The 23,428-nt window shown below is 55.7% G+C and overlaps 2 protein-coding genes and 1 long non-coding RNA gene across 5 annotated transcripts; all 3 read left to right on the top strand.

Annotated features, from left to right (window-relative positions):
- Positions 1-1,847: 1,847 nt before the first annotated feature.
- Atp5mc1 (ATP synthase membrane subunit c locus 1) lies at positions 1,848-4,677 on the top strand. 3 transcript variants are annotated; one of them, XM_003466885.5, is made up of 5 exons: positions 1,848-1,948; positions 2,463-2,509; positions 3,382-3,459; positions 3,884-4,062; positions 4,489-4,677. In XM_003466885.5, exons 2-5 carry the CDS (start codon positions 2,471-2,473, stop codon positions 4,601-4,603), a joined length of 411 nt encoding a protein of 136 aa, XP_003466933.1. In that variant the 5' UTR covers positions 1,848-1,948; positions 2,463-2,470; the 3' UTR covers positions 4,604-4,677. The 3 variants fall into 3 exon arrangements, with proteins under 3 accessions (XP_003466933.1, XP_063107473.1, XP_005002453.1); XM_063251403.1 differs by having other exon boundaries at positions 1,882-1,905; XM_005002396.4 differs by having other exon boundaries at positions 1,926-2,017.
- A 1,736-nt stretch (positions 4,678-6,413) lies between these two features.
- LOC134476536 (uncharacterized) lies at positions 6,414-11,159 on the top strand. Its single transcript, XR_010048296.1, has 2 exons — positions 6,414-9,093; positions 10,444-11,159. It is a non-coding gene; the product is annotated as an uncharacterized LOC134476536 (long non-coding RNA).
- A 685-nt stretch (positions 11,160-11,844) lies between these two features.
- On the top strand, positions 11,845-23,134 carry Ube2z (ubiquitin conjugating enzyme E2 Z). Its single transcript, XM_063251401.1, has 7 exons — positions 11,845-12,276; positions 14,065-14,137; positions 16,820-17,007; positions 18,502-18,613; positions 20,202-20,314; positions 20,594-20,684; positions 21,563-23,134. The coding sequence occupies exons 1-7, from the start codon at positions 11,948-11,950 to the stop codon at positions 21,731-21,733; spliced, it is 1,077 nt and encodes a 358-aa protein (XP_063107471.1). The 5' UTR covers positions 11,845-11,947; the 3' UTR covers positions 21,734-23,134.
- Positions 23,135-23,428: the final 294 nt, after the last annotated feature.

Raw genomic sequence — 23,428 nt, 5'->3', positions numbered from 1 at the left:
GGCACAGGTGCCTGCCTGACAAGTGCGAGGTCGAGAGTCTGACCCCCAATACAAAAAAAAGTAGCCAGCAAGTTTTTCCCATTTTGTAGGCTATCTTCACTCTACTGATCATTTCTCAGATCTGCAGAACTATAAAGCGCTATGCTTTGGGCCCAGATAGACCTGGGTTCGAATGTTAACACTCCCTCTAACCGTGTGTGCTAATCAGAGAGATTCTGTAAAATAAAATAATATACAAAATGAAGGTAAGAATCCTACCTCCACGGTTTAACAGTTGAATCTAGCTGGGCGTGGTAGCTCATGTCTGTAATCCCAGCACTCAGGAGGCTGAGGCAGGAGGATCATTGCGAGTTCCATTTTTACATTTTATATCATGAAGAAATTTTCTCAAGACAAGACTTAAACAATGTGACTTTATTTTACATTTTATTTGTGTTTAATTCCTAAAGTGAAGACGGTATCATAATGTATTTAACCATGTACTATCTGTAGAACATTTGCCTGTTTTCATCTTAGATAAACTCTTGCCATGTAAACACTTTTAATAGAATGCTTGCATTTCTGATTATTTCTTCAAGATAAATTCCTAAAAGTAATACTAGCAAGTTGAAAGAGGATGCAGGTTTAAAGGCTGTCAATTGCTCAAGAATTGTGGGTCAAAGAGGATGGCCCGAGCAAAGCCTTTCAAAGAAAAATATATCCTACTGCCAGATTCCTTCGAGGAGTCGTTTAGCCAGGCATGGTGGTGTGTGGTCCTAGCCACTTGGGAGGCTGACGGAGGATAATCACGAGGTTCAAAGCCAGCCTGGAACATTTAGAGGGAATTTCGTCTCAAAATAGAAAGCCACTGGGGCTGTAGTTTGGTTCTAAACAGTGTACCTAACATGCCCAAGGCCCTGGATTCAACCCCCCATCACCCAACAAAAAAAATTAAATAAGAATTGTACCTTTGTTCTGGGGATTTAGCTCAGCGGCATAAACGCCTGCCTTGCAAGCTCATGGTCGTGAGTTCGATCCCCAGTACCGGAAAAAAAAAAAAAGAGAGAGAGAATTGTACTTTTGTGATAAATGGGAGATACCATGTTTAAACGTTGATTTCTTTGATTAGTAAGGTTGGACATTCTTTCCTGCAGTTCATACTTCTTTAAGGTAATGTTCGTTTTTAGACATTCATGTTTCTCATGCTGTCTTCCTTAAAATGATGTTTTTACGGCATTACTTATTAATGTATAATTTTTTGAGACAGGGTCTAGCTATATACTTCAGGCTGGCCTTGAATTCACTATGGAACCCAAGCTGGCCTGAACCCGCGGCGATAGTCCCGCCTCAGCCTCCCAATTCTTGAGATTACAGGTATGTGCCACCACGACCCTCGCAGCCTGCTCCATCGCCTATGGCGGTAGCCGAATTTCCAAGAACCGCTGGGCTAGGATTGCTGCAAAGGCGTGGGCTCGCCAGACCTCGGAGTAACATCTCGCGGGATCTTGGCGTTCCTCGACCCCTCCGACTCAACTACAAATCCCAAAATGCAATGCGCCTCAGGTCCGAGCGCCCGAATGAAAGCTCGTGGCCAAGGTCATGTGTCTGCCAGCATCAGGTCCCGTCATCTCTTGCACGCCTTTTTCTCCAGGTTCCACTTTGGTCGCCATTTTGTGTGCGAGGTTATGGAACCTCGGAGTCCGGCCGACTCTATGGTCGAGCATTTCGGAGCTCGGGCCAATCGTAACCTAGATCTCCAAGGAAAAACCCGCCTTTATCCGCATAGAGGCGGGAATTGCCACGAAGCCCCTGTGGAGAGAGAGGAAGGAGCTGCAGACGACCAATGAGACAAGAGAAGTCCAAGATACCAGCCAATGGAGACGCGAGAAGATGGCGGCCAATGAGCACGGAGGAAGCGCGAGACACGTGAGTAGGGGAGCCCAGCCCGAGACCAAGGGCTAAAGCTGAGGTGAGTCAGTCACCTTGAGCCGGGCGCGCGCTGCTACCGATCAGGGGTTGCGGGGCAGCGGGAGTGCAGGTGATGGGGCGGGCAGCGGGCGATCCGCAGGCCCGTGAGGAAGGGCATTGCTCGGGGCTGGGAGACCGTGGCCCAATGGGTTCCTATTCATTGCCCAGGGTGATGAGCAGGGCCGGGCCCCGCGGGTTTGGCGGGGACAGCTGTGTCGCCTGGGCTGGATTCCCGCAGCATCTGCCCAGTTTCCGAGGCCAGCTCCCCAGGAGACGGCCGCTTTTGCAACATTGCCCCTGGGGGCCTGGGCCTCCTCCCCTCCTTGGCGTCCTCCATGACTTGCCGGCGGTGCCCGGGAGCCCGCGCCGCCCCTGACCCCGGTGCCCTCCCCTCCCCGCCGGGCGTACATCGGGGCAGGGCAGGCGGGCAGGGGTGCGGGAACGGCAGAAGGTCGCCGCCGCACGCGCACCCCAGACGACCAAAGTGAATCACCGCTTGTTGATTCTCTTTGCAGACTGAAGCATGCAGACCACCGGGGCCCTGCGCTTGTCTCCGGCGCTGGTAAGCTGCGCCCCGGGTACGGTGTGTGGTGTGGGAGCCCTCGGTGTTTAATGAGTGGACCGAGAGAAGCTTGGCCCTTTAGGGAGGCCTAGGACGGGATGCAGGTAACCCCTGTTTAACGAGGCCTGAAAACCAAGCTCTGTCGGCTTTGGAATGCAGTCCTACGCTCAATCTGACCCTTACCCCCGCCTAAGCTGGCTGCATCTGAACCGCACTGCACCGCACAACCAGGAATCCTCGGCCATGCTGCACCCTGGGCGGGTTACAGCAGCCTCTGGGGAGAGAGATGGAACGCTGGGCCTTTTGGAATCCTCTGGTGATTCCAGTCCTTTCAGAGCCCTTGCACTAAAGAATATTTCTGGACAGTCCCGTCGAAGAGGACTTGCCTTACCCTGCGTCCTGGCTCTCAAGGGTGGGTGGCAGTGAGGACACTGAGCAGATTCCACCTCATGGATTCCTCGGAAGTCTGGGTCCAGGCCTCTTCTGGGCCTGATTTTAAGACAGGGGTTCCCTATGTGTGGGTTCTTGTTCTGTTATGCAGTGTTGGTTGAGGTTGTGGGCCCAGACATGAACTTTGGCACACGATTCTGTAGTTTCATTTTTGGTGCTGTGGATCTAACCCAGAGTGATGCCTTGGGCCAATATAAGCTACACCGCAGCCTGAGACATAGCTCCAAATCGCGGTGGTCACCACTGCTGGCCACTCCAGGCCCCCAGGACAGCAATGTCTGGTGCAAGCCTGCCTGGTGGGAATAAATGGGTGGACTTTAACACATCCTCTGTATGATTTTGTAGTCATTTCTGACCAGCTTGTCATTAGGATTGTTTTTTCCTGCCTAATTGGGAGGGATGTGTCTTTCTGATTTTTGCAGATCCGCTGTTGTACCCGGGGTCTGATCAGGCCCGCCTCTGCCTCCTTCCTGAGCCGGCCCCAGGACCCACCTAAATCGGTGAGAAGTAAGGCCCACTCTGGGGTCTCCTCGGCAGCGATTTCAGGTTAATGGAGTTGCCTTTAAGTAGGAGGATCTGTGATGCTCTGGTAGTTCTGAGTCTCCAAAAGAGACTGTCATAGGTGAGAAACTTGCACAAGTAGTGCTGGGCTTTGTAGCGTGCCCCTGTCCTCCCAGGACTTGGGAGGCTGGGGCAGGAGAATCCCTGTAAGTTCAAGGTCTGTCTGGGCTTCATATTGAAACCCTCTCTGAAAACAAAAGACATTTGCAAAATGAAGTGCGTCTAATCGAGCAGTTTCTTTAGCACTGTCTGGAGACAGAACTGAAGTCCTGTTCGGGCTCTCTGTACCTGTCCAGTGGGTGGGGCGAGAGGGTGAAATCTCCCTTACCCAGCCGTTCCATTCTCTCCCTGCCCCTTATCCAGCCCTCCAGCAGCGCCCCCCAACTCCAGGTGGCCAGGCGGGACTTCCAGACCAGCGTTGTCTCCCGGGACATTGACACAGCGGCCAAGTTTATTGGCGCCGGGGCTGCCACGGTTGGCGTGGCTGGATCTGGGGCTGGCATTGGGACCGTGTTTGGCAGCTTGATCATCGGCTATGCCAGGTAAGTTGGGGGCAGCTTAGAGCACCTGCTATTGTGAGCTCTACCCCCTAGGCAAGTCTGGGCTGGAGAAATGGCCTTCGGGTACATGCAGCTTGATTCCATCTGTCCTCTCCAGTGATCTCCATCAGGGTAAAAGTGTGGGAACTGAGCATGGGGGCACACACTTGTCATCCCAGTACTGGGGAGGCTTAGGCAGGAGGATCATTGTGAGTTCCAGACCAGCCTGAGCTGCATAGTGAGACCCTGTCTCAAAAAACAAAACAGAAAGAATTTAAGCATGTGCCTGCCAATTTGCAACATTGCTATTCTGCATGCTGTCAAGCCCCCAGGCTGGGTAACACCTGGCCCTCCTCAGCCTGGTTGCTCTGTACAGCCTGCCCTGTACCCCACCATATTCTCAACACCCCATCTGTCTCTGCCCCACAGGAACCCGTCTCTCAAGCAGCAGCTCTTCTCCTATGCCATCCTGGGCTTCGCTCTGTCCGAGGCCATGGGGCTCTTCTGTCTGATGGTCGCTTTCCTCATCCTCTTCGCCATGTGAGCGCCTCGGAGTGTCCCCTTCCCCTGTGCCTGGTGCTGGGCCCCGAGCTGTACCATTAAACAACGTTTCTCTAAGCCTTGTGCCTGCCTCTGTCCTTGGACCTCAGGGGCGGCCTTGGGCAGAGGTGGGAAAAAGGGCTTGGGCCTCTCTGGTAAGCAGGAAGTCACCCAGGAGGAAGTGAGTTTGCCCTTCACAAGTCCTATGTGGATGTGTAACTTTATTTTGTGGTACCGGGGGTCGAACTCATGACCTTGCGCTTGCCAAGCAGGTAGGTACTTATGTCCCTGAGCTAAATCCCCAGCCCCAGGATGTGTAACGTTTTTGTGGCGCTCCACTGGCATGAACTCTAATGTTTTACATCTCTGACTGATTTGGTTTTGGTTTTTTGAGACACTGTGGAGCCCAGATTGGTGATCTTCCTGCCTCAGCCTCCTGAGTGCTCTTTTAGGCCCTAAGGAAGAGCATACCTTGAACAGCATAATGCAGAGGTACCTAGGGGACATGGTCTCAAATTGGACAGTTTCCAAAAGAGCAAATACTCCTCGAAGTGGGACCCATTTGGTCAAAACCTTGTGTCTCAACTGGGCGACTTCTGTGAAGGAATGAAACCAAGATTGACCCTAATTAGCCTTAAGAATCCCTTCCACCATAGAGGTGATCAGCAGAAAGAGTTAACATGCGCAGAAAGCTGGGGGTGTAGCTCAGGCTTGAGCCCCTAGCCCCAAGGGGGAAGGGCAATGGATTCAGTTTACATACAGTTGGAAAAAAAAAAAAGATACAGAACACTGCATGAATTTTTGTGTCACATGTGCTGCTAAAACAAGCACATGCAGTTAAAGGCAGTCCTGGAGCTGGGCATGGTGGCATGTGCCTGTGACACCTCCGCACTTGGGAGGCTGAGGCAGGAGAGTCTATGCAAGTTCCAAGCTAGGCAGAGCTACACAGACTTTGTCTCAAAAAAAAAAAAACCGAAACACGAATGATGGTATAGGCCAGGAAACAGTGGAAAGCTGACAGGAGCAGGCATTCCTCCTTGGCTTACCCTGCTGGTCAGTGAAGCTTGGATTCAGCTCCACACCTGTGTCCTTAGCTAGCCGGCCAACTCCTCTGCTTTACGCAAGTTCAGCGACTCCTTGAAGGTCCCAGCCAAGCATCTGACATTGGGCAGCCACTGCTTTGTACCCTGGGATCTTTGACCTTGGCATACTTGGCACCAAATGATGGTCGGAGTTCCGAAGCTGCCCCGGCCCCTGCCTGCTGGCTGCCAAGAGCAGGTGCCCCCACCCCAACTGTGACGGCCAACTCAGACCTCCTCCTAGGCTCTTGTCCACAAGTAACTCCCCAGAGCTGGCAGAGAGCAGGCCAGGGAGAACCCGAACTGCAGCTCAGGGCTCCCCGGAGCAGAGCAGGCCCGGGGCTGACAGCTGGCAACCTGAGTGTCACTGGGGAGCAATGGATTAGTCACTGGCAACCCTGTCATCACGTGGCACCTTAACCCCTTGGGTGTCCTGCTGACTTCCCTGCCAGTCCTGGGCCCCGGAGGTAACCCAGGAACAGCCCCCGGGAAGAGGTTGCCTTTCGCTTCCTGCAAGAGCCAGGACCTAGTTTTACCAAGAAGCCGGGAAGAATTTCTCCGTCCAGGGCTGCAGATGGCCTCAGACCCTCCACATGAGCTGGGCAAGAAGTGTCCGTAGCTATGGAAAACCAGTCTCCTATCCCAGATGTGCTAGTTAGACCCATAACCTCATCTCTGAAGGTCTTTGTCTCAGGTCTGATGTGTTGGGCGGGACTGTTTTGAGACAAGGTTTTTTTTTTTTTTTTTTTTTTTTTTTTTTTTTTTTTTGTCTTTTTCGTTTTTATCGGTACCAGGGATCGAACTCACGACTGCCTGCTTGCAAGGCAGGCGCTTATGCCGCTGAGCTAAATCCCCAGCCCCGAGACAAGGTTTTAACTAGTCCAAACTGGCCTTGAGTTTGTGATCCTCCTGCCTCAGCCTCCTAAGTGCTGGGATTACAAGTATGTGCTACCATGACCAGCCTAGGTGGTACCATTTTGCTTAGTCCAAAATATTTGTATTCTAAAGGAGGGTCTACGATAAGAGGGTGATCACACAGAACCTGGTGGTACACACCTGTGACCCTGGCACTTGGGAGGCCAAGGCAGGAGATTGCCCTGAGTTTAAGGCCAGCCTGGGTTACATAGGAAAACTCCCTCAAAAAATCATAAAGGGGATTGGTAAAAATATATGGTGAGCTGGGCATGGTGGCACATGCCCATAATCCCAGCATTCAGAAGACTGAGGCAGGAGGATCTTCTGAGTTCGAGACCAGCCTGAACTGCATACTGAGAGTCTGTCTCAAAAAGATTTAAAAGTGGGGGGGGGGGGCGTTTGCATTTTTTTTTTTTTTTTTTTTTTTTTGGTCTTTTTCCTTTTTATTGGTACCAGGGATCGAACTCATGACTGCCTGCTTGCAAGGCAGGCACTTATGCCGCTGAGCTAAATCCCCAGCCCCCAGTGTTTGCATTTTTAAACATTTATTACAAGAAAGGACACATTGTCATTAATCCTCAAAATATCAAAATATTCCCCCCTCGCTTGAGATATATCCGTCCCACCGTTTTTACCACTTTGTGAAGCAGCTCTGGGAGTCCTCTTTCTTGAGGGTCTTTACTGGGTCTTTTGTGAGAGCAAAATGCAGTCGCTGCCAGGTGTCACCCAGTGGAGAGGCGGGCTCAGGAGACCATTAGCAGTCCTCTGCCAATGGATTCACCAGATACCCTGTGACCTCTTGACTACTCTGAAGTCCAGAGGACCACGAAAGGAGGACATTTTCAGTGGATTCAGGACATCCAGGCAGCAGCCACGGTGCCACAGAACGGCTTCCAGGCCGGGGTTTAGCCCAGCAGCATAAACGCCTGCTTGGCAAGCACAAGGGTCGTGAGTTCTGATCCCTGGTACAAAAAAGAAAAAAGAGTTTCCAGAGCGTGTTCAAAGCCAGGGGGAGGGTCTGGAGAGGGATCCAATCACATTTCATAGTGTTTTTATTGTATTCTTAGATGGTAGCAACCAAAAAAATGAGAAATAAAAGAATAAGTAAATAACACCTGTCTGGTTGGTTCCATGACTGTCTACACACACCTTACTGTTATGTGTACCTCAGTGGCAGTGTACATGTATTACTTGTATCTGCTGGACAATGAAGCCAGGACCTTTACACTGAGCTACATCCCCAGCCCTTTTTCCTGTTGTTTTTTGAGACAGGATGAAGTGCAGGCTGACCTTGAAGTCGATATTTAGCCCCAGGCTGGCCCCTAACTCCTACTGACCCTCCTGTCTCAGCCTCCAGATCCCTGGGACGACTTTGCCAGCGTGGCTGGCTCTGATAGATGTCTCACTAAATTACTAAGCACAGCCACAATGACTGGGAAGCCTTGGAACACCCACTCCGTGTTCCCACTCTCCTGTCCAGGTCAGGATTTCCCACTTGGAAGGGAGTTTCACTTGCTCCTGGCCAGCAACCAAGACAAAAGTCAGGCCCAAGAGGGAAGGGCCTTCCTGTGCGCCAAGAGAGGGAAGAGGCGGACAAGGGAGGCTTCTTCCCAGGGTCTTTTAGGAAGTGTTAAAGGGCAGCAATGACCTGGACCCTGGACACTTGTCAGGCCCTGCCCTTGGGAAGGCACCTCCCACAAGCAAGGTACCACCAAATCTTGTTCTGGGCTATAGTGCAGTGGTGCCTGTCTAGCAGGCTAGAGGCCCTGGGTTCCATCCCGGGCACCACAGGATGAAAAATTTTAAAAAGAAAATCAGAGCAGGATGTTATGGCCCACACCTATAATCCTAGCACTCGAGTAGCTGAGGCAGGAGGATCCCTAATGAGTTCAGACCAGCCTGGGTTACAGAGTGAGCGTGAGTTACAGAAAGACCTTGTCTCAAAAACATAAAACAAAGTGAGACTGATGGTCCAGGCAGGCAGCCCCAGCAGGAAGCAAAGCAAAGTTTTGGTCAGGGTGCTGGGTTGTCAGGGAAGCAGTTCCAGCTGGTGCACTCCTGCCCTCTGCCTGCTGCCTGTGGAAACCAGCCAGCCGTCACCTGCTGCTCCCTTGAGCCTACCTCGACGGCCTCCGCCCTTCTCAGAGTCCAGGTCTTTCCATGGCAGGTGGCGCCCTGGTCCCCAGGTCCTTTATACAACCCCTGGCTTGTGACTTCTAAGAGTAAACAAGCACCACTGCAAAGCCCTCGGGCCAGGGCAGGGGCAGTTCCCTCCATCATTTCTTGGTTCGATTTTTTGAGTTAGGCTCTCGGGCTGTCCTGGAACTCAGGGTGATCCTCCTGCCTCAGCCTCCCAGAGCGCTGGGATGTCAGGTGTGCGCCACCACACCTAGCTTTCTACTTATGATTTCTGCAGCATCTCCTGCACGCTGAGTCCCCGAGGAGACCAGAAGAGCTCGGCCTGGGCTTCCTAGGGGAGGTCCAAACTAGCGGCTCCCAGGTGAGTAACCGGGAAAGAACGAAAAGTAGTACTTACTCTAGCAGAGGCGAACAGTCATCCTTAACAACCGGAGGAGGGAGTAATTGAGGTGACTAATTAATAAAAATAACACGCCTGGGGGGCAAAGGCCTGCCAAGCACGGGCTGCAGGGAGCCTTGAGGGCTGAGGCAGAGTGGTGAGGACAGGTGAGGGCACAGTCACTCTGGCCGGGCCACTTCCCACCCATGACCTCCCGCTCTCCTCCCCCTCCTGCTGCATGCTGGCCCTGCTCTGCTTTCACAGATTCTGAGCAGAGAAAGGAGAGTAAACAGTAAGGATTTGGGGGCTGGGGATTTAGCTCAGCAGACATAAGCGCCTGCCTTGCAAGCATGCGGTTGTGAGTTCGATCCCTGGTACCAACTAAACAAACAAACAAAAAAAAACCAACAAGGATTTTCCTCAGGAGCATGGGAAAAAGTGTTCAGGGTAGAAAAAAAAATACAACAAAGCACAGGTGCAGGTGAAGCCTTATGTATTTATTTATTTGAGAAAGGGTCACACTATGTAGCCCAGGTTGGCTTCCAACCCCAGAGATGATCATCCTGCCTCAGCCTCCCGAATGCTGGTATGACAGGCTGGGCCACCATTTCCAGCAAGGTGCTGATTACTTGTACAGTGGTCACCACTTTACAAACCACTTGTGGAAATGTCCCACTTAGCCCTAAGAGAAGCCAAGTGTGATGGCACAGGGTTACCATCCCAGCACTCGGGAGGCTGAGGCAGGACGATCACTGTGTTGGAGGCCAGCCTGGGTTACAAAGTGAGTTCAAGGCCAGCCTGGACTACATAGTAACTTGCCACCTCAAAAACCAAAAAAAGAAAAGAAATCTCGATAGGTAGGGATTAGCGCCACGCCATCCATGTGGAAACAGAGAACACCCAGTATAGGTTCAAACGGGAACCTCTTCCTTCTGAGCTCTGTGTTTTCTGTTCACTGTGTCATTGCTACTGGATTCTGCGCTTGGGGATGGTGGCATTGAGTGAGGGAGCGGCTGGCCTAGGGCTCGGGAGCCTGGCCAGGGAGGGGCCAGGGCATAGTCTTTGTTTGTGACCTTCCTAAATCACACCCAAGCAAAATTTGGAACTCTTTTAGAAGGAATTAAAACTTCTAGCTGGAGTAGGGGAGACAGGCGTTGCCACAGCCCAGAAGACGCATTCCCTCAGCCTCCCTGAGACAGCAACCTCTGTGCTGGGGATGGAACCCAGGGCTTTTGCATCGAACTACACCCTCAGCCCTTTTGAATTTTATTTTTCCAAAAGATTAAATGTTTATTTTATCTTCAGGAATATAAAGGTCTAATTAGGGAACAGTTATTTTTAATTTTGAGACAGGGGCTTGCCGTATTGTTCAGTGCCGCACACTAGGGTTGGATTTGTGATGAATCTTCCTGCCTCAGCCTGCCAGAGTGCTGGGATTATCTGCATGCATCACCAGCTCTGCCTCTGACCTCTTTCCATGTCAGCATCTACTACAGTGCGAAAACACCATACCAGCGAAGTGTGAAATCTGTGTACAGCGGACTGATTTTCCTTTAAGTCAAGCCCGAGCTGGACTCCCAGATAACACGTGGTTTGCAGCGCATGTGTGTGTGTGTGTGTGTGTGTGTGTGTGTGTGTGTGTGTGTCTGCACGTGCGCTGCACTGCTGGGTGTGGCAACTGACTCTAATCCGACCGAGTTAAAGTACAGCACGTGCCCGAGAGGTCCAAGCCGTGCCAGGGTCACACGCGGTTTGAACGTGTGCACTTGGCTTGCAGTCCCTGCTCTGCTACCTGCTCTCCGTGTGACCCAGGGAAGTGGCCGAACCTCTGCAGGCCTGTTTTTCCATCTGTCCCGACAGCCTAATAATAGTCCTTACATCACTGGGCAGCCAGAGGGAGTGAATAAGACAAGCCGATAAAACGCTTGACATTAAACACTCAATAAATATCAACTGCAAAGTAAATCCCGAGCTTTCAATAAATACTGGCCATTGCCATTCAGGTCCACAGGCCTGGACCTGACTGGATATTCACAAAGCCCTGAAAATGAGATTTCTTTCCAAAAAAACCAAATCTGGCGGCAAAATGTAATCCCAAATGACGTCATTCACCAGTATGAATATTCAGAAACGTCCCCGGGAGATAGTGTGGATATTCATGCACTTTTCTGTGGAAATGGTGTGGCTCCTGGGTGCCGGCCTGCACCTGCTGGGTATCTCTAAATTTGCAAACACATCTGGCACCACCGGTTTCCAGACGTTATTAGGGCCTCCCTTCTTTTGTATAGATTACCTCTCCTCCCACGGGCTCCAGGGAGCGCAAAGCTCCAGCTGGTCCTTTCAGATTTTATTTTATTATTTATTTACTTGTTGATTTTGTGTCAGGATCTCGCTATGCAGTTCAAGCTGGCCTTGAACTCACTGTTAAAAGCTTCGAAATCGCTGCAATATGCCTGCCTCAGCTTCCCGCGTGCTGGGGATGACAGGCGTGAGCCAATCACGATCGGCCTCTGTGCCCCTTTTCAGTTCTTGGAAATAAAACGTTCTGCGCGGCCCGGCCTGCAGCTCCCTCCTACCCTGCACCGCGCAGGAGCAGCGCGGACCCAGAGCCCCCACCGACCACAAGCCCCCGCCCCCACCCTGGAGGACCGCGGTGGACGCTCTGGCCGCGCCCTCTCGCTGGTCAGGACGGAGTGGGCGGGGCCATCACCGCCCGGGCTGGGGCGCGGAGGGAGGGACGCTCTGGGCTGGCTCTCGGTGGTGCGGCAGCGGGCGGGAGCAGCGGCCGCTCTGGTCGGCGGACGTGCTGCCGAGCGGTCCCGGAAGCGAAGCAGCGATGGCGGAGAGTCCGACTGAGGAGGCGGCGACGGCGACGGCGGGCGCGGGGGCGGCGGGCCCCGGGGCGAGCGGCGTGGCCGGGGTGGTCGGCGTGAGCGGCGGCAGCGGCAGCGGCGGGTTCGGGCCGCCGTTCCTGCCGGACGTGTGGGCGGCGGCGGCGGCGGCGGGCGGGGCCGGGGCGCCGGGGAGCGGCCTGGCCCCACTGCCCGGGCTCCCACCCACGGCCGCGGCGCACGGCGCCGCGCTGCTCAGCCACTGGGACCCCACGCTCAGCTCCGACTGGGACGGCGAGCGCACCGCCCCGCAGTGTCTGCTCCGGATCAAGCGGTGAGCCGGGCCGCCTCCCCGCCAGCCCCGGGCATGGCCTCCCCACCCCACCCGGCCCATCCCGGCCCCGAGCCCCGCCGGCGCGGCCTTCCCGAACCCGCTTGGCCCGGACGCCGTCCCCTCCTCCAACCGGCCGACCCCGTGCACCGCAGCGACCCCCCCCCCGCCCCGCCCCGCCAGGTCCGAGGCTGCCGCAGGCCCCACCCATCGGCCCCGGGGCTCCGGGCGGCCCGGCTGCGACCCGCGCTCTGCGCCCTGCGCCGCCTGCGGGCCCCGGCCTGCCTGCCTTTTTTCCTCCCCGCGTCCCCTCACCCCCAGACTGAGATGGCTTGCGCTACTTTGCCGGAACTTCTTCTGGACCCTTTTGCAGTCCCCCCAAAGCCGTCCACTTTTCCACCTGTTCCTGAAACTCAGGCTCCCCCCCCCCCCCCACCCCGTGTCACTCGGCAGTGAACACCCGGGTTGGGACCTTCTGCTCTCGTCTGTCCACCGTGGACCATCTGGTTTACTGTAGTGGAACACACGCACTCCTTCGGGGCGAGGGAGGCAGGCCCGAGTTCCCGTGCTTATGTCTCGTGCTTATGTCTCGGGTGTCTGAACCTGGATGGTGGCGTCTCCTAGAAAGGTTTTGCCAAAGTGCTCAGTGTGGCGATTCCGCTGAGCTGTTACCCCTGAAACCTGTTTGCTCGTGACAGACCTCTCCCCTGCGCGGCTGCCAGCGTCTCCAATCCAGACACCACCCCAGCACCTTGCAGACCCTTCACATCTCTCTGCTGGCTGAGGCTGTGCTGAAAACTAAGCGGGCAGTGTGTAGACAGCTGGCACAGCGCCTGGCCCCGCTCACCCTCTGGGGATCGCTGCCTCTAACTCAGACTTGGCACTTCACTCTGGTCAGCTTGGTCTTCGAACCCTGGAGACCTCTGAGTTTGGACAGTACTTCTTTGCTCTGCTCTGTAGTCTGCTTACACCGTTTTTGTCCCTAATCTCTCCCCCTGACCAGGTCTCTAGATTTTTCCTCCTGTAGAGTTTTTTTTTTTTTTTTTAGTATTGGGACTCGAACTCAGGACCTTATGCTTGTCAAGCAGGCGCTTGTGCCGCTGAGCTACATTCCCCGGCCCTTGAATGTCTGACTTTACTCTGTTGCTCTCACCAGTTGATGAGGTAAAGTGTAGAAGAAACTCTTTGTAGCACACAGCACAGGTCATCTTCCAGATGGGGTTCCAGTGACTTTACAGGGTTCCCTGGTGCCTGGCCTGCAGGGGCCTCTGTTTTAGCAGTGTCCTGAACTGGAAGATGCCGGGGTAAACTTTTTACTTTCTACAGTCTCCTGCCAGCCAGGGTCCACCGTGCAGTGCATGGATTGGCGTTTTTAGGGGTACTCCTTCTGTCCTGGTCACCGAGGCGCTTTGCATTTATCGCTCAGCAGTGCCTGGGAACCGCGGGTAGGGGGCCAGAGATCCGCCCTGTGGGAGGGCCAAAGAGGGACGGGGAGGGACAGGCTGCGGCTTCTGGGGATGCTGGGGCTTCTGGGGATGCCGGGTGACTGTGCCTTCAGGATCCCTGGTTTGCACCGCCAGCCCTCCTCCCCAGGAGGACACAATGCCTCTTTGATGACAGTTTGCTCTCGGGCCTGCCTGACATGCGATTTCTAGCTGGCAGGACCGCAGGCGGCCTCGGTACCAAGCACGGCTTTCTGGGGCCCTGGCCTCGCCCAGGGAGGCCAGCTGTCTTTCGAGGAGCTCCCCCCACCCAACTCCCCTCACTCCTCCCCCTCTCGGTATCCTGCAGGGATATCATGTCCATTTACAAGGAGCCGCCCCCGGGGATGTTCGTGGTCCCTGACACAGTGGACATGACTAAGGTACGGAACTCGCTGGTGTCATGGTGTGGAAAGTTGGGTCCCGGCGGTTGGGAGAGCTGAAGAGCTGGTACTTGGGGCTCTACTAGTTCGTATGCAGGTGACACCATCAAGGCACCTGTGGAGTGACCGGCGCCTCTGGGGTTACACAGTGAGCTGAGACCACTTGGGATGGTTTCTGTTCTGGGGCCACATTGGTCCTCTCAGCTTACCCCAGGCCTGGAGTATGAGGACCGAGCACCCTTGTCTGCAGGTGCACTCAGTCAGATGGTCACCCCCATAGATTCCCAGGCAGGGCCAGCTGGGCCCATCAGTGGTGCTCACTTGACCCTGCTTGGCTCTGGTCCTCGCTGGTCACTCTTGCATGTCCCGTCCACCCTGACTGAGCCCCTGTCTCCAGAGAGGAAGCATGCAGTGACTGTCAGGCCTGTGGAGGCCGCTGCCCTCTGCATGACTGTGTCCTGTGTTACGTACTTTTTTGTCTACACTGGTGCCACGAAGAAGCCAGGTTTTCTTTTTTTTTTTCTTTTGCTTTAGAAGCCAGGTTTTCTATACCTACTGTTGTTGCTTTGAGTGACAACTCACAGTTTCGAATTTGTACATTTAGCTTCTGCATCCGTGGCAGGTCCTTTGTTGTTATTTTTTGTTTGTTTTTGTTTTGAGCAGAGTCTTTGTAGTGTAGGCCAGCCTGAAACTCCCTTTTATACCAGATGGGTCTTAAACTTGTGGTGATCCTCCTGCCTCAGCCTCTGAGTGCTGGGATTGCAGGCCTGTGCTACCATGCCTTGCGCCTTCGTTGTTTTGAAAGAGTTTCCCGTAGGTTTTCCCGTCGCGCTTTTGTGTGGAGAATGACATTTGCCTGGCTACTGTTGCCTGTGGAATACTAGTGTGGAGGGCTGTTTTGAGTCCGAGTTGGTTCTGTGTTGATGGAGGGCAGTTGAGGTAGCTCTTCCTAGTAAAGGATGGGGGAGGGGACTGCGAGGTGGGGGGCCGCAGACTTGAGGGGCAGGGTGGAAAGGTCTTCCTACTCTTCTGTGCACACTCTGAGCACACTGCAGTGCTTGGGACCCTTTGAAGCCAAAATACGCCTGCCTGAGTCGCCTCAGGTTTTCATCCTCCAAGAGAAGACGGCTGGAGACCCAGCTCAGTGGCACAGCGCCTGCTTGGCAAGCGTGAGACCCTGAGATTGATTCCTAGCACAAAAGAGAAGAGCAAACTTGCTGGTGAGGTGGTGCACTCCTGCAGTCCCAGCACCAGGGAGGCTGAGGCAGGAGGATGGCGACAAGTTTGAGGCCAACCTGGAATACCCAGTGAGACTCAGAAAAGAAAAGGGAAGCTTGTTCAGGAATTGTGTTTAAGGCTAGGCGTGGTGGGACAGGCCTGTAATCCTAGCACTTGGGAGGCTGAGGCAGGAGGGTCATTGTTGAGTTTGAGGCCAGCCTGGACTGCATAGCAAGGTGCTGTCTCAAAAACTAAAAACAATGGGCAGGGGATGTAGCTCATCCTGAGGTGGTGAGTTTGGTCCCTGGAATAAAAAAAAAAAACACACACACAAAAAAACCAAAAACATTTAGGGCTTGTGGAGGAAGAGAACTTAGAGGTTTTTGTTTTTTCCCTCAAGTACTGGGAATCAAACTCAGGATCTTGTGCTTGCAGACAGGTGCTGGGTGGCCGAGCTGTGTCCTGGCTTCTGGTGCTCTCTTAAGGATGCTGTGTTGGTTTTTTCTCTCTGTGTGTGCTTTTTTCCAAACCAGCAGTGATGGGGAAAGTTCAGGTGATGTAATGGCCCCTAGTAGACCTTGAGTTTTGTTTCTCTTGGTTCCAGAGCCACCTTGTCAGCCTAGGTCCGGTCCCCTGTGGAGAAAGCAAGGGATGCCTGGCCCCTGGGGCAGGACCTGCGCTGGTCTGACCTCTCCCTTTCTCTCCTCCTTTCTTCTTTCCTTGCCCGGAGCCTCTTAAGTGCCGGGTGGAGTGCAGTGCAGTGCAGTGCATACCTGTCTGACCTGGGCCGTTCTAGACATGTACTCAGGAGAAACGCAGATTGGCTTCTTCAAGTAAAAAACAAAAACAGAAACGCTAGCTGGGCATGGTGGCGCGGTCTGAAGAGTCCCGGCCCTTGTGAGGCTGAGAAGGGAGGGTCCTACAGTTTGAGACTGACCCGAGTTGCACTGTGAGACAAACAGAAGCCCTCACATTAAGGTCCCAGCTGTCTGTCGTGTGTAACATGGAGGAGGGAGGTTCCCGGAAGGTCACGTTGTAAGGGATTTAAGGCTTATTCTGCAGTCAGTTAAGGGAGTTGCTTTCTGTTTTGGGTGGCTCCAAAGGTAGAACAGGCCCCGCTGGAGGTGCTGTAGTGGGACTTTTTTTTTTTTTTTTTTTTTGAGACTAGGTCTTCCAGTGCAGGTAAGGATGTGAACTCACTGTGTAGCCACCACTGGCCTTGAATTCCTGAGGCACCTCTTGCCTCAGCCTACCTAGTGCTGGGATTACGGGGCATGATTGACCACACCCAGCCTATAGCGGGGTTGTTAACATTCCCAGCCAGGCTATGGGAGGGTGCCCGGTCCTTTATGCCCTTGGGGATGCAAACTGTGGCTGGACAGGGACGCTTCCAGCAGGACAGGGCTGGAAGCCAGGTAGGGTGAGGCTGCCTCTCGCAGTTCTGAACCAGCTTTTATTTTGCAGATCCATGCCTTGATCACCGGCCCCTTTGACACTCCCTATGAAGGGGGCTTCTTCCTGTTCGTGTTCCGGTGTCCCCCTGACTACCCCATCCACCCTCCTCGGGTCAAACTGATGACGACGGGCAACAACACCGTGAGATTTAACCCCAACTTCTACCGCAACGGCAAGGTCTGCCTTAGCATCCTGGGGTAAGAGGCGTCCTGGGCGCTGAGTGGTGACAGCGGGGGTGGCACTGGGCCACTCCTTTCGTCGGCTGAACCCGGAGGCCAAAGCTCCGAGCCACCTGACAGCACGGTGCTTGGGCACCGGCCCAGGTCTGCCATGCTCTTCCCTGATTGCCCAGGGGCCAGGGCCAAGGTGGGGTCTGGGCACCTTGTAGAGGCTTTGGTAGCATTGGCATCCACAGTGGCGGAGTGAGGGTGGGAATCCTGCTGGAGTGGAGCTGCATGTAGGATCCTTCTGTGTTTGGCTGAGAGCTGGCCTCGTGGCTCTTGTTGGTCCCCTGTCATTGCTCTGAGGGCTGCAGAGGGACGAGGTGTGGACATGGCCTTGGCATATCTGGGCTGCAAGCAGGATAAAGGTGGAGAGGAGCTGGGGCAGGTGCCGGGGGAAGGAGCTAGGCATGCTGAAGCTGGGGTTTTGCTGATTCCCCTAGGCCAGAGGTTCGGTCTGCCAGGCAGGGTGGTTCCTCACAGACTGAGCCCAAATCCTCGGCTTGATAGGGTGCAGGTGCCGCCGTGGGCTGGCGCACAGGATGTGCAGGCGTGGCTTTTGCGTGGGATTTGTCCATACAGCAGGTTTCCGAGGGCCCGCAGAAAGCTGTTGTGGATGGGGACGGTGACGGCTGACTGTCACTGAGGCATGTCAAGGTTCAGGTGTGGAGGGTGACAGCCAGTCCCTCTCCCTCCATGCTGTTGGCCACCTCCCTGACCCTGGAGGGTTGCAGGGAGCAGGAGGGGCAGAGGGTTTCTCGGGGACAGGTCAGAAGCACTAGAGAGCCACTGTCAAAGTTCCTGTCGCCTGACTTGGCCGGGCCCCCCAGGCCTGACCGGCCGGCTCCTCAGGACATGATGGTCCTCTGCCATCTCTCCCTCTGAGAGATTGCTGAAGTCCCTACACCAGCCCCTTCTGTTAGCTGGGCCAGTGTGATCAGAAGCAGGTGGGGATTTCTCTTGGCCTCGAAGCTGCCCTCGGTGCAGTGTCAGAGAGGGCCTGTCTAGTGCAAGCGCCCTGCTCGTCCTGTCCTCCGGCAGGGTGTTGTGGTCCTTGGGTTCTGCAGCTCTGGATCCCCAATCTCTGACCCTCCCCACACACCCGGCCTCGAAGCAGACAGCTCAGTCCGGTGTGTGGCTGCTGCCCCCAACCCCCACCTGTCGCCACCCGTAGTCAGCACACTCCCCCGTGTGCAGAGGTCACGCTCAGCTCTGGCAGCCTGAGGTGCTCTCCCCACTGTCCCTCTGTCTGAGGCACACACACCCCTCCCAGCTTGCCACACCACCCTCCCCTTTCGCTGCCCCATCTGCACTGGGCTAGGCCCTGGGTTGCTGGGGAGAAGGGGCCTTCCGGGGGTTCATGGCAGTGGGCCAGGCGGTGGGGCAGTTTCGGTACACCGCTCCCACAGGGCCCCCAGGGCTCCTGCCTGTTCGCCTCACCCCTGCCGCCTGCCTCCATGGTGTCCGCAGGACCTGGACTGGCCCGGCCTGGAGCCCGGCGCAGAGCATCTCCTCCGTGCTCATCTCCATCCAGTCACTGATGACTGAGAACCCATACCACAACGAGCCCGGCTTCGAGCAGGTGAGGTGGCTGCCGGGGCAGGGGTTGCGAGGCACATTCCTCTCGGCCTGCCGCCAGGTGTGGTGCTGGGCTTGCACTGTGCGCTGGGGCTGTTGCTTTGTCCCTCGCTGGCGCTGCGCTCTGCAGTGCTCTGGGCGGTACTACCCCACCGCTTCTCTCCTGGAGGGAGGGGGGCCAAGCAGGGAGCCAAAGTCTCCAGGGCCCATCTGCAGGGGAGCTCGCTCCTGGCTTACTCTGGGCCACAGGGAAAATTCCAGTGATCACAAAGCAGTGTCCTGGTACACACCTGTCCTCACTGTACTCTGGGAGGCTGAGGCAGGAAGAGCATAAATTCCAGTGCATCCTGGGCAACTTTTCACCTTCGATGGTCAGTGTCCTGGAATACAAAGGGCTGGGGAGGTTCAGTGTGAGGGCCCTGGGTTCACTCCCAGTACTGAAGAAAATGTAAACTTTCTTATACCGAACTAGTAACTCATGGCACTTGACAGATGTTTCAAACTTACTGTGTCCTTCAGAGATTAGGAACCCCGCCATGCCTGTCGGCTTCACTTCGGAGCCCTTAGGGAGCCCCTCCCCTCTCTGTCACCTGTGGCAGCTCTGGGCTGCAAGTGGGATTTCTGTCCCGAAACCTGTAGCTCTGCTCCTGATGGCTGTGAGCGGCTGGCTCCGTGATGGCGCAGCCCTGCTGGCACCTGGAGGTGTTGACCAGAGCCGCTCTTACTGGCTGTGACTCTGTCACCTTTTTTTTTTTTTTATACCAGGAATTGAACTCACAACTACACGCTTGCAAGGCAGGTGTTTATGCCACTGAGCTAAATCCCCAGCTCCTATTTTTGTTTTTTGAGACAGGGTCTCACTCTGAGATTTGGAGGGGTCTTGAACTCACCAGGTAGACCAGGCTGGCCTCAAACTCATGGCGCCTCCTGCCTCAGCCTCTTACATGTTGGCACTGTAGCCATGTGCCATCATGCCCATCTGCTCTGCTGTTGTACGCTCCTTTCTTCCTGCTGACCTTTGTACTTAAGGGCCTGGGAGTTGGACCTGCTGCCTCTGCACACTGGGCCGCTCATTTCCGAGCCACGACTGGCGTATCTCCGCCAGGCTGTTTTTGTTTGGTTTTATTTTTGTTTTTATCCTTTGAGATAGGACTTGCTATGTAGTTCAGGCTAGCTTTGAGTTCACAGGGATCCTCGTGACTCAACTTCTAAGTCCTGGGGTTGCAGGTGTGCAACCCCTGCCTGCCATGCCCCATCGTTCCCGGTGGATGTTTTCTGCTTAATGCTGACCTGACTTAGGTGTGGTGGTGTTTGATCACCTACAGAGGCAACGGTTGGAAGCCAACCCTAGTAGGTCCGAGGCCAGCCTGAGATGCATAGCGAGACCCTGGCTCAGAAGTGGGCTCTTAGGGGACTGGAGCAGGGAAGGGAGGCCATCCTTGAGGCTCCAAAAGCTGTGCTGTCCCTTGGTGCTGCTTCCTGGCAGGCAGTCCAGGATGGGAGGGAAGTGATCACAGAGCAGGGGCTCTACCCGCAGCTCTCCCTGCCCCTCCGTTTTGCATTGGGACTCAGTGGTGTCTGTCGACCTGCAGGAGAGACATCCAGGAGACAGCAAAAACTACAATGAGTGTATCCGGCATGAGACCATTAGAGTCGCGGTCTGTGACATGATGGAAGGGAAGTGTCCCTGCCCGGAGCCCCTGCGGTGAGTGTCAGGAGGCCCCTGGCTTCCCCTTGCCTTGCAGTGTGGGCAGTCCGAACCTCTGAGGGCCTCTGGGGCGGCCGGTGCTGGGAGGCAGAGGCGAGGAAGCTGCTGGAGAGGGCTGCAGGTGAGCGGGGAGGGATCCTCGTGTCTATTCAGGAACAGAGAGGTTGTCGTCTCCTCTGGTCCCTGTAAGCAGCCACCTGCCCCTTTCCCATTGGGAGTGGAAATGGCTCAGGGAAACGGGTTTGCCGCTCCCTGATGGCTCTGCCGGCTCTCCAGGGGCGTGATGGAGAAGTCCTTCCTAGAGTACTACGACTTCTACGAGGTGGCCTGCAAGGACCGCCTGCACCTCCAAGGCCAGACCATGCAGGTAACAGTCTCTGAGATCCCAGACATTGCAGTGCTGGGCTGCCCTGGGGCTTCAGTTCTCCACTGTGGGAAGAGCACACCCCCACCGGTGGTCAGGAGTTCAACTCCTGCCTTAGGGCTTTTTCCAACCCCAGGCCCCATCAGAAGCTTGGGGTGAGCACAGTGCTTGGGGCACCTGGGAAATGTTCTGGCTGCTCACACTCTGAGGCGTGTGCCCTGAGGCCAAGGCCTCGGGGAGAGCACACAGGTGCTTCCAGGGTGGCCCAGGACATTGCCAGCCTTCAGGGCAGGGGGCAGGGGACCTGGAGCATCTAAGCTCTGCTCCTGGGAGTGGGGGTGCCCAGTGAGACTGTCCCCAGCTGGGGAAAGGACTGGGCAGGATCGGCAGAAGGGAGGTGACTCGTGAGTGCCAGCCCTGGGCCTTGGGTATGCTGGGTGGGTGCTGACAAGCCTTCTGTGATCTAGAAGGACAGGGCTGGGATCCTGGAGTGATGCCTAGAATTCTGGATAGGGATGGGATGGGTCCCTGGGGAGGTCAGGACTCAGGTCTGAGCTGCGTCCTCTTTGGGCCCCAGAGTGAAGGGCAGCTAACTTGTCATGGTGTGCAGAGGATGCTGGAAAGGCCAGGCTGGCAGATGGTGGCCGCTGGTCCCCAATAGTTACATCCACACCTTGTAGACTGTCCCTAGTGGTGTGGCGTGGCGTCTTCAGGGGCATTTCAGTGTTGGCCCGGGCTCTCAGAACAGGCTGTGGCCATTGTGACTGGTGGGCCTGGGTGACTGTCACACTCCCACTGTGTGCCCTCTGTCCCAATGGCACCAAAGGGGGTGGTCACTAGACCACCCAGGCTGGAGTCCTGCCTGTCTCCTTCCCTCCCAGGACCCTTTTGGGGAGAAGCGGGGCCACTTCGACTACCAGTCCCTCCTCGTCCGTCTGGGCCTCATCCGCCAGAAGGTGCTGGAGCGGCTGCACAGCGAGGCCGCAGAGATGGACTCTGACAGCAGCTCCTCGGGTACCGAAGCGGACCTGCACGGCGGCCTGCGGCTGTAGACCCGCCGCCCTGGCCCGGCTGGGCAGGCCGCTCCCCCCAACAGGGAACCGGGGCCTTGGGGCTGTGTTCCCCATCAAGGCCCAGGTACCATCGGGGAGGTCAGGGCCCCACCCACAGGACCCACGGCTGACACCTCCAGGCCTCTTGGGGCACTCCTTAGGGAGGGAGAAGCTCAGGTGGGGTGCCTGGCACGGGAGCAGTCTGGGTGGTTGTCTGTCTGTCTCTGTCCGTCTCCAGTCTTCAAATGGGCTCCCCAGCCCCTCTCCCTGTCGCTCCTCCCTCCCTCCCTGCTGTTTGGGCCAGCGTGGTTTTCTTCTCCCTAATTTATGGTCACTGTTCTAGACAGACCAAAGAGCAGGACAGTGTCAAGCTGGCTGTGGGCGAAGCTTTAGGGCACCTTGCACCTCCACCCTGCCCCGCCCAGCTCGGTCTCCGGGCTCAGGCTGGAGGGAAAGGGCCTTAGGTCCAGGCCGCAGCAGGCCCTGGAGAAGCCGGAAATACTGTTGGTTCCCGAGGTCATCGCTGGAGATGCTCCCAGCACAGTGGCTGCGGGGCTCTGCGAGTGTCCGTGTCTGGTGGCCAGGGCCTCTCCCCAGGTGTGGGCGGTCCTTAGCACACTTCCCTTTGGCTCCTTGCGTCTTCTCACCCTGGCCCATGGTGCCCTCCTCAGTTCAACCCCAGGGATTTGTGGGGAGCAGGGTCCCCAGCGGCAGGAGCTAGGACTTGAGGCCCCTCGCCCCAGCTGCTCTGTTGCAGCCGCACCTGCGGCCTGGCTGTGTTGCTTCTGTTCAGCGCGGTGTCCTGCAGCTGGCTGGTGACAAGGCCAGTATTAGGTGTCCAAGGGTGTGGACGCTGTGGACCCGGCTTCCCATTTGTGCATTTGTAGGTGACTGCAGGTTAAGTTGTTCAGGCCCCAAGGCTGTGACCCAGGTGACACAGGGAGGGGAGGACGTTGTGCACCTGTCCTCCTGCTGCTACGAAGTCTCTGCCCTGTGGCTTCTGGGCTCCTAGGGGACCGACAATTGGGGGGCACCGGAAAGCACCCCACCCTGAGGGCTGGGAACACTGCCAGGATTGGACAGTGGCATGCGTGGGTGGGGTCGGTTCCCACTGAGGACTTGCAGGGGACCTGCTTCCGACAGCCCTCGGTCCCCAGAGGTAGGTGGGCGGAGGAGGGCCCTGGGTCTGTGGTCCAGTGTTGTCTCTCATTCGCCCGAGTGTCCCCACCTTGAAGTGACAATCTTCTTGCCCGCCGTGGGGCAGAGCTCGCTGGCCTCCAGCCCTGGTCTTGAGTTAAGGACATATATGCACAGGAGTCAGAGATGTCTTTATATCCGACTGTACATAAATGAAGTTCTTTTTTTTTTCCTTTTGGTGCAATAAAGTTTGTTTTGGCAGAAGGAGGAAGCGCCTGTGGGTGCGATGGGGGGTGTAAGGGGAGACAGGATTCCTGGGACCCGCATCCCACGCACTTTGATGTGGAAAACGGGTTGGGGGACGCCTGGTGTTGGCCAGGCTGTCAGCCAGAGGGTCACCACCTTCGGAGCCTGGGAAGGAGCCCCGATTAGGCTGCTGCGGGGACAGGATCTTGGCCTGCACAGAGTAGGTGCCCCCCCAGACTGCAGGGGTGCAAGACCCCGCAATGCCACTGCTTCCTCTGGCCTCCATGTCCCTGAGACTGAGTGGTCACAGCC

This window comes from Cavia porcellus, unplaced genomic scaffold, assembly GCF_034190915.1.
Source record: "Cavia porcellus strain 051 isolate PalLab524CR breed Dunkin Hartley unplaced genomic scaffold, mCavPor4.1 scaffold_6, whole genome shotgun sequence".
In the NCBI taxonomy this organism is placed as follows: Eukaryota; Metazoa; Chordata; class Mammalia; order Rodentia; family Caviidae; genus Cavia; species Cavia porcellus.
This window is presented reverse-complemented; position numbering and strand designations above follow the sequence as displayed.

Bases quoted from the DNA above. Each gene is read 5' to 3' on its own strand.
- Atp5mc1 (XM_003466885.5), top strand. From the start codon at position 2,471: ATGCAGACCACCGGGGCCCTGCGCTTGTCTCCGGCGCTG. The intron at 2,510-3,381 runs GTAAGCTGCGCC...TGATTTTTGCAG, and splicing joins TGCGCTTGTCTCCGGCGCTG to ATCCGCTGTTGTACCCGGGG. The intron at 4,063-4,488 runs GTAAGTTGGGGG...TCTGCCCCACAG, and splicing joins TTGATCATCGGCTATGCCAG to GAACCCGTCTCTCAAGCAGC.
- Ube2z (XM_063251401.1), top strand. From the start codon at position 11,948: ATGGCGGAGAGTCCGACTGAGGAGGCGGCGACGGCGACGGCGGGCGCG. The intron at 17,008-18,501 runs GTAAGAGGCGTC...TGGTGTCCGCAG, and splicing joins GTCTGCCTTAGCATCCTGGG to GACCTGGACTGGCCCGGCCT. The intron at 20,315-20,593 runs GTGAGTGTCAGG...CCGGCTCTCCAG, and splicing joins CCCTGCCCGGAGCCCCTGCG to GGGCGTGATGGAGAAGTCCT.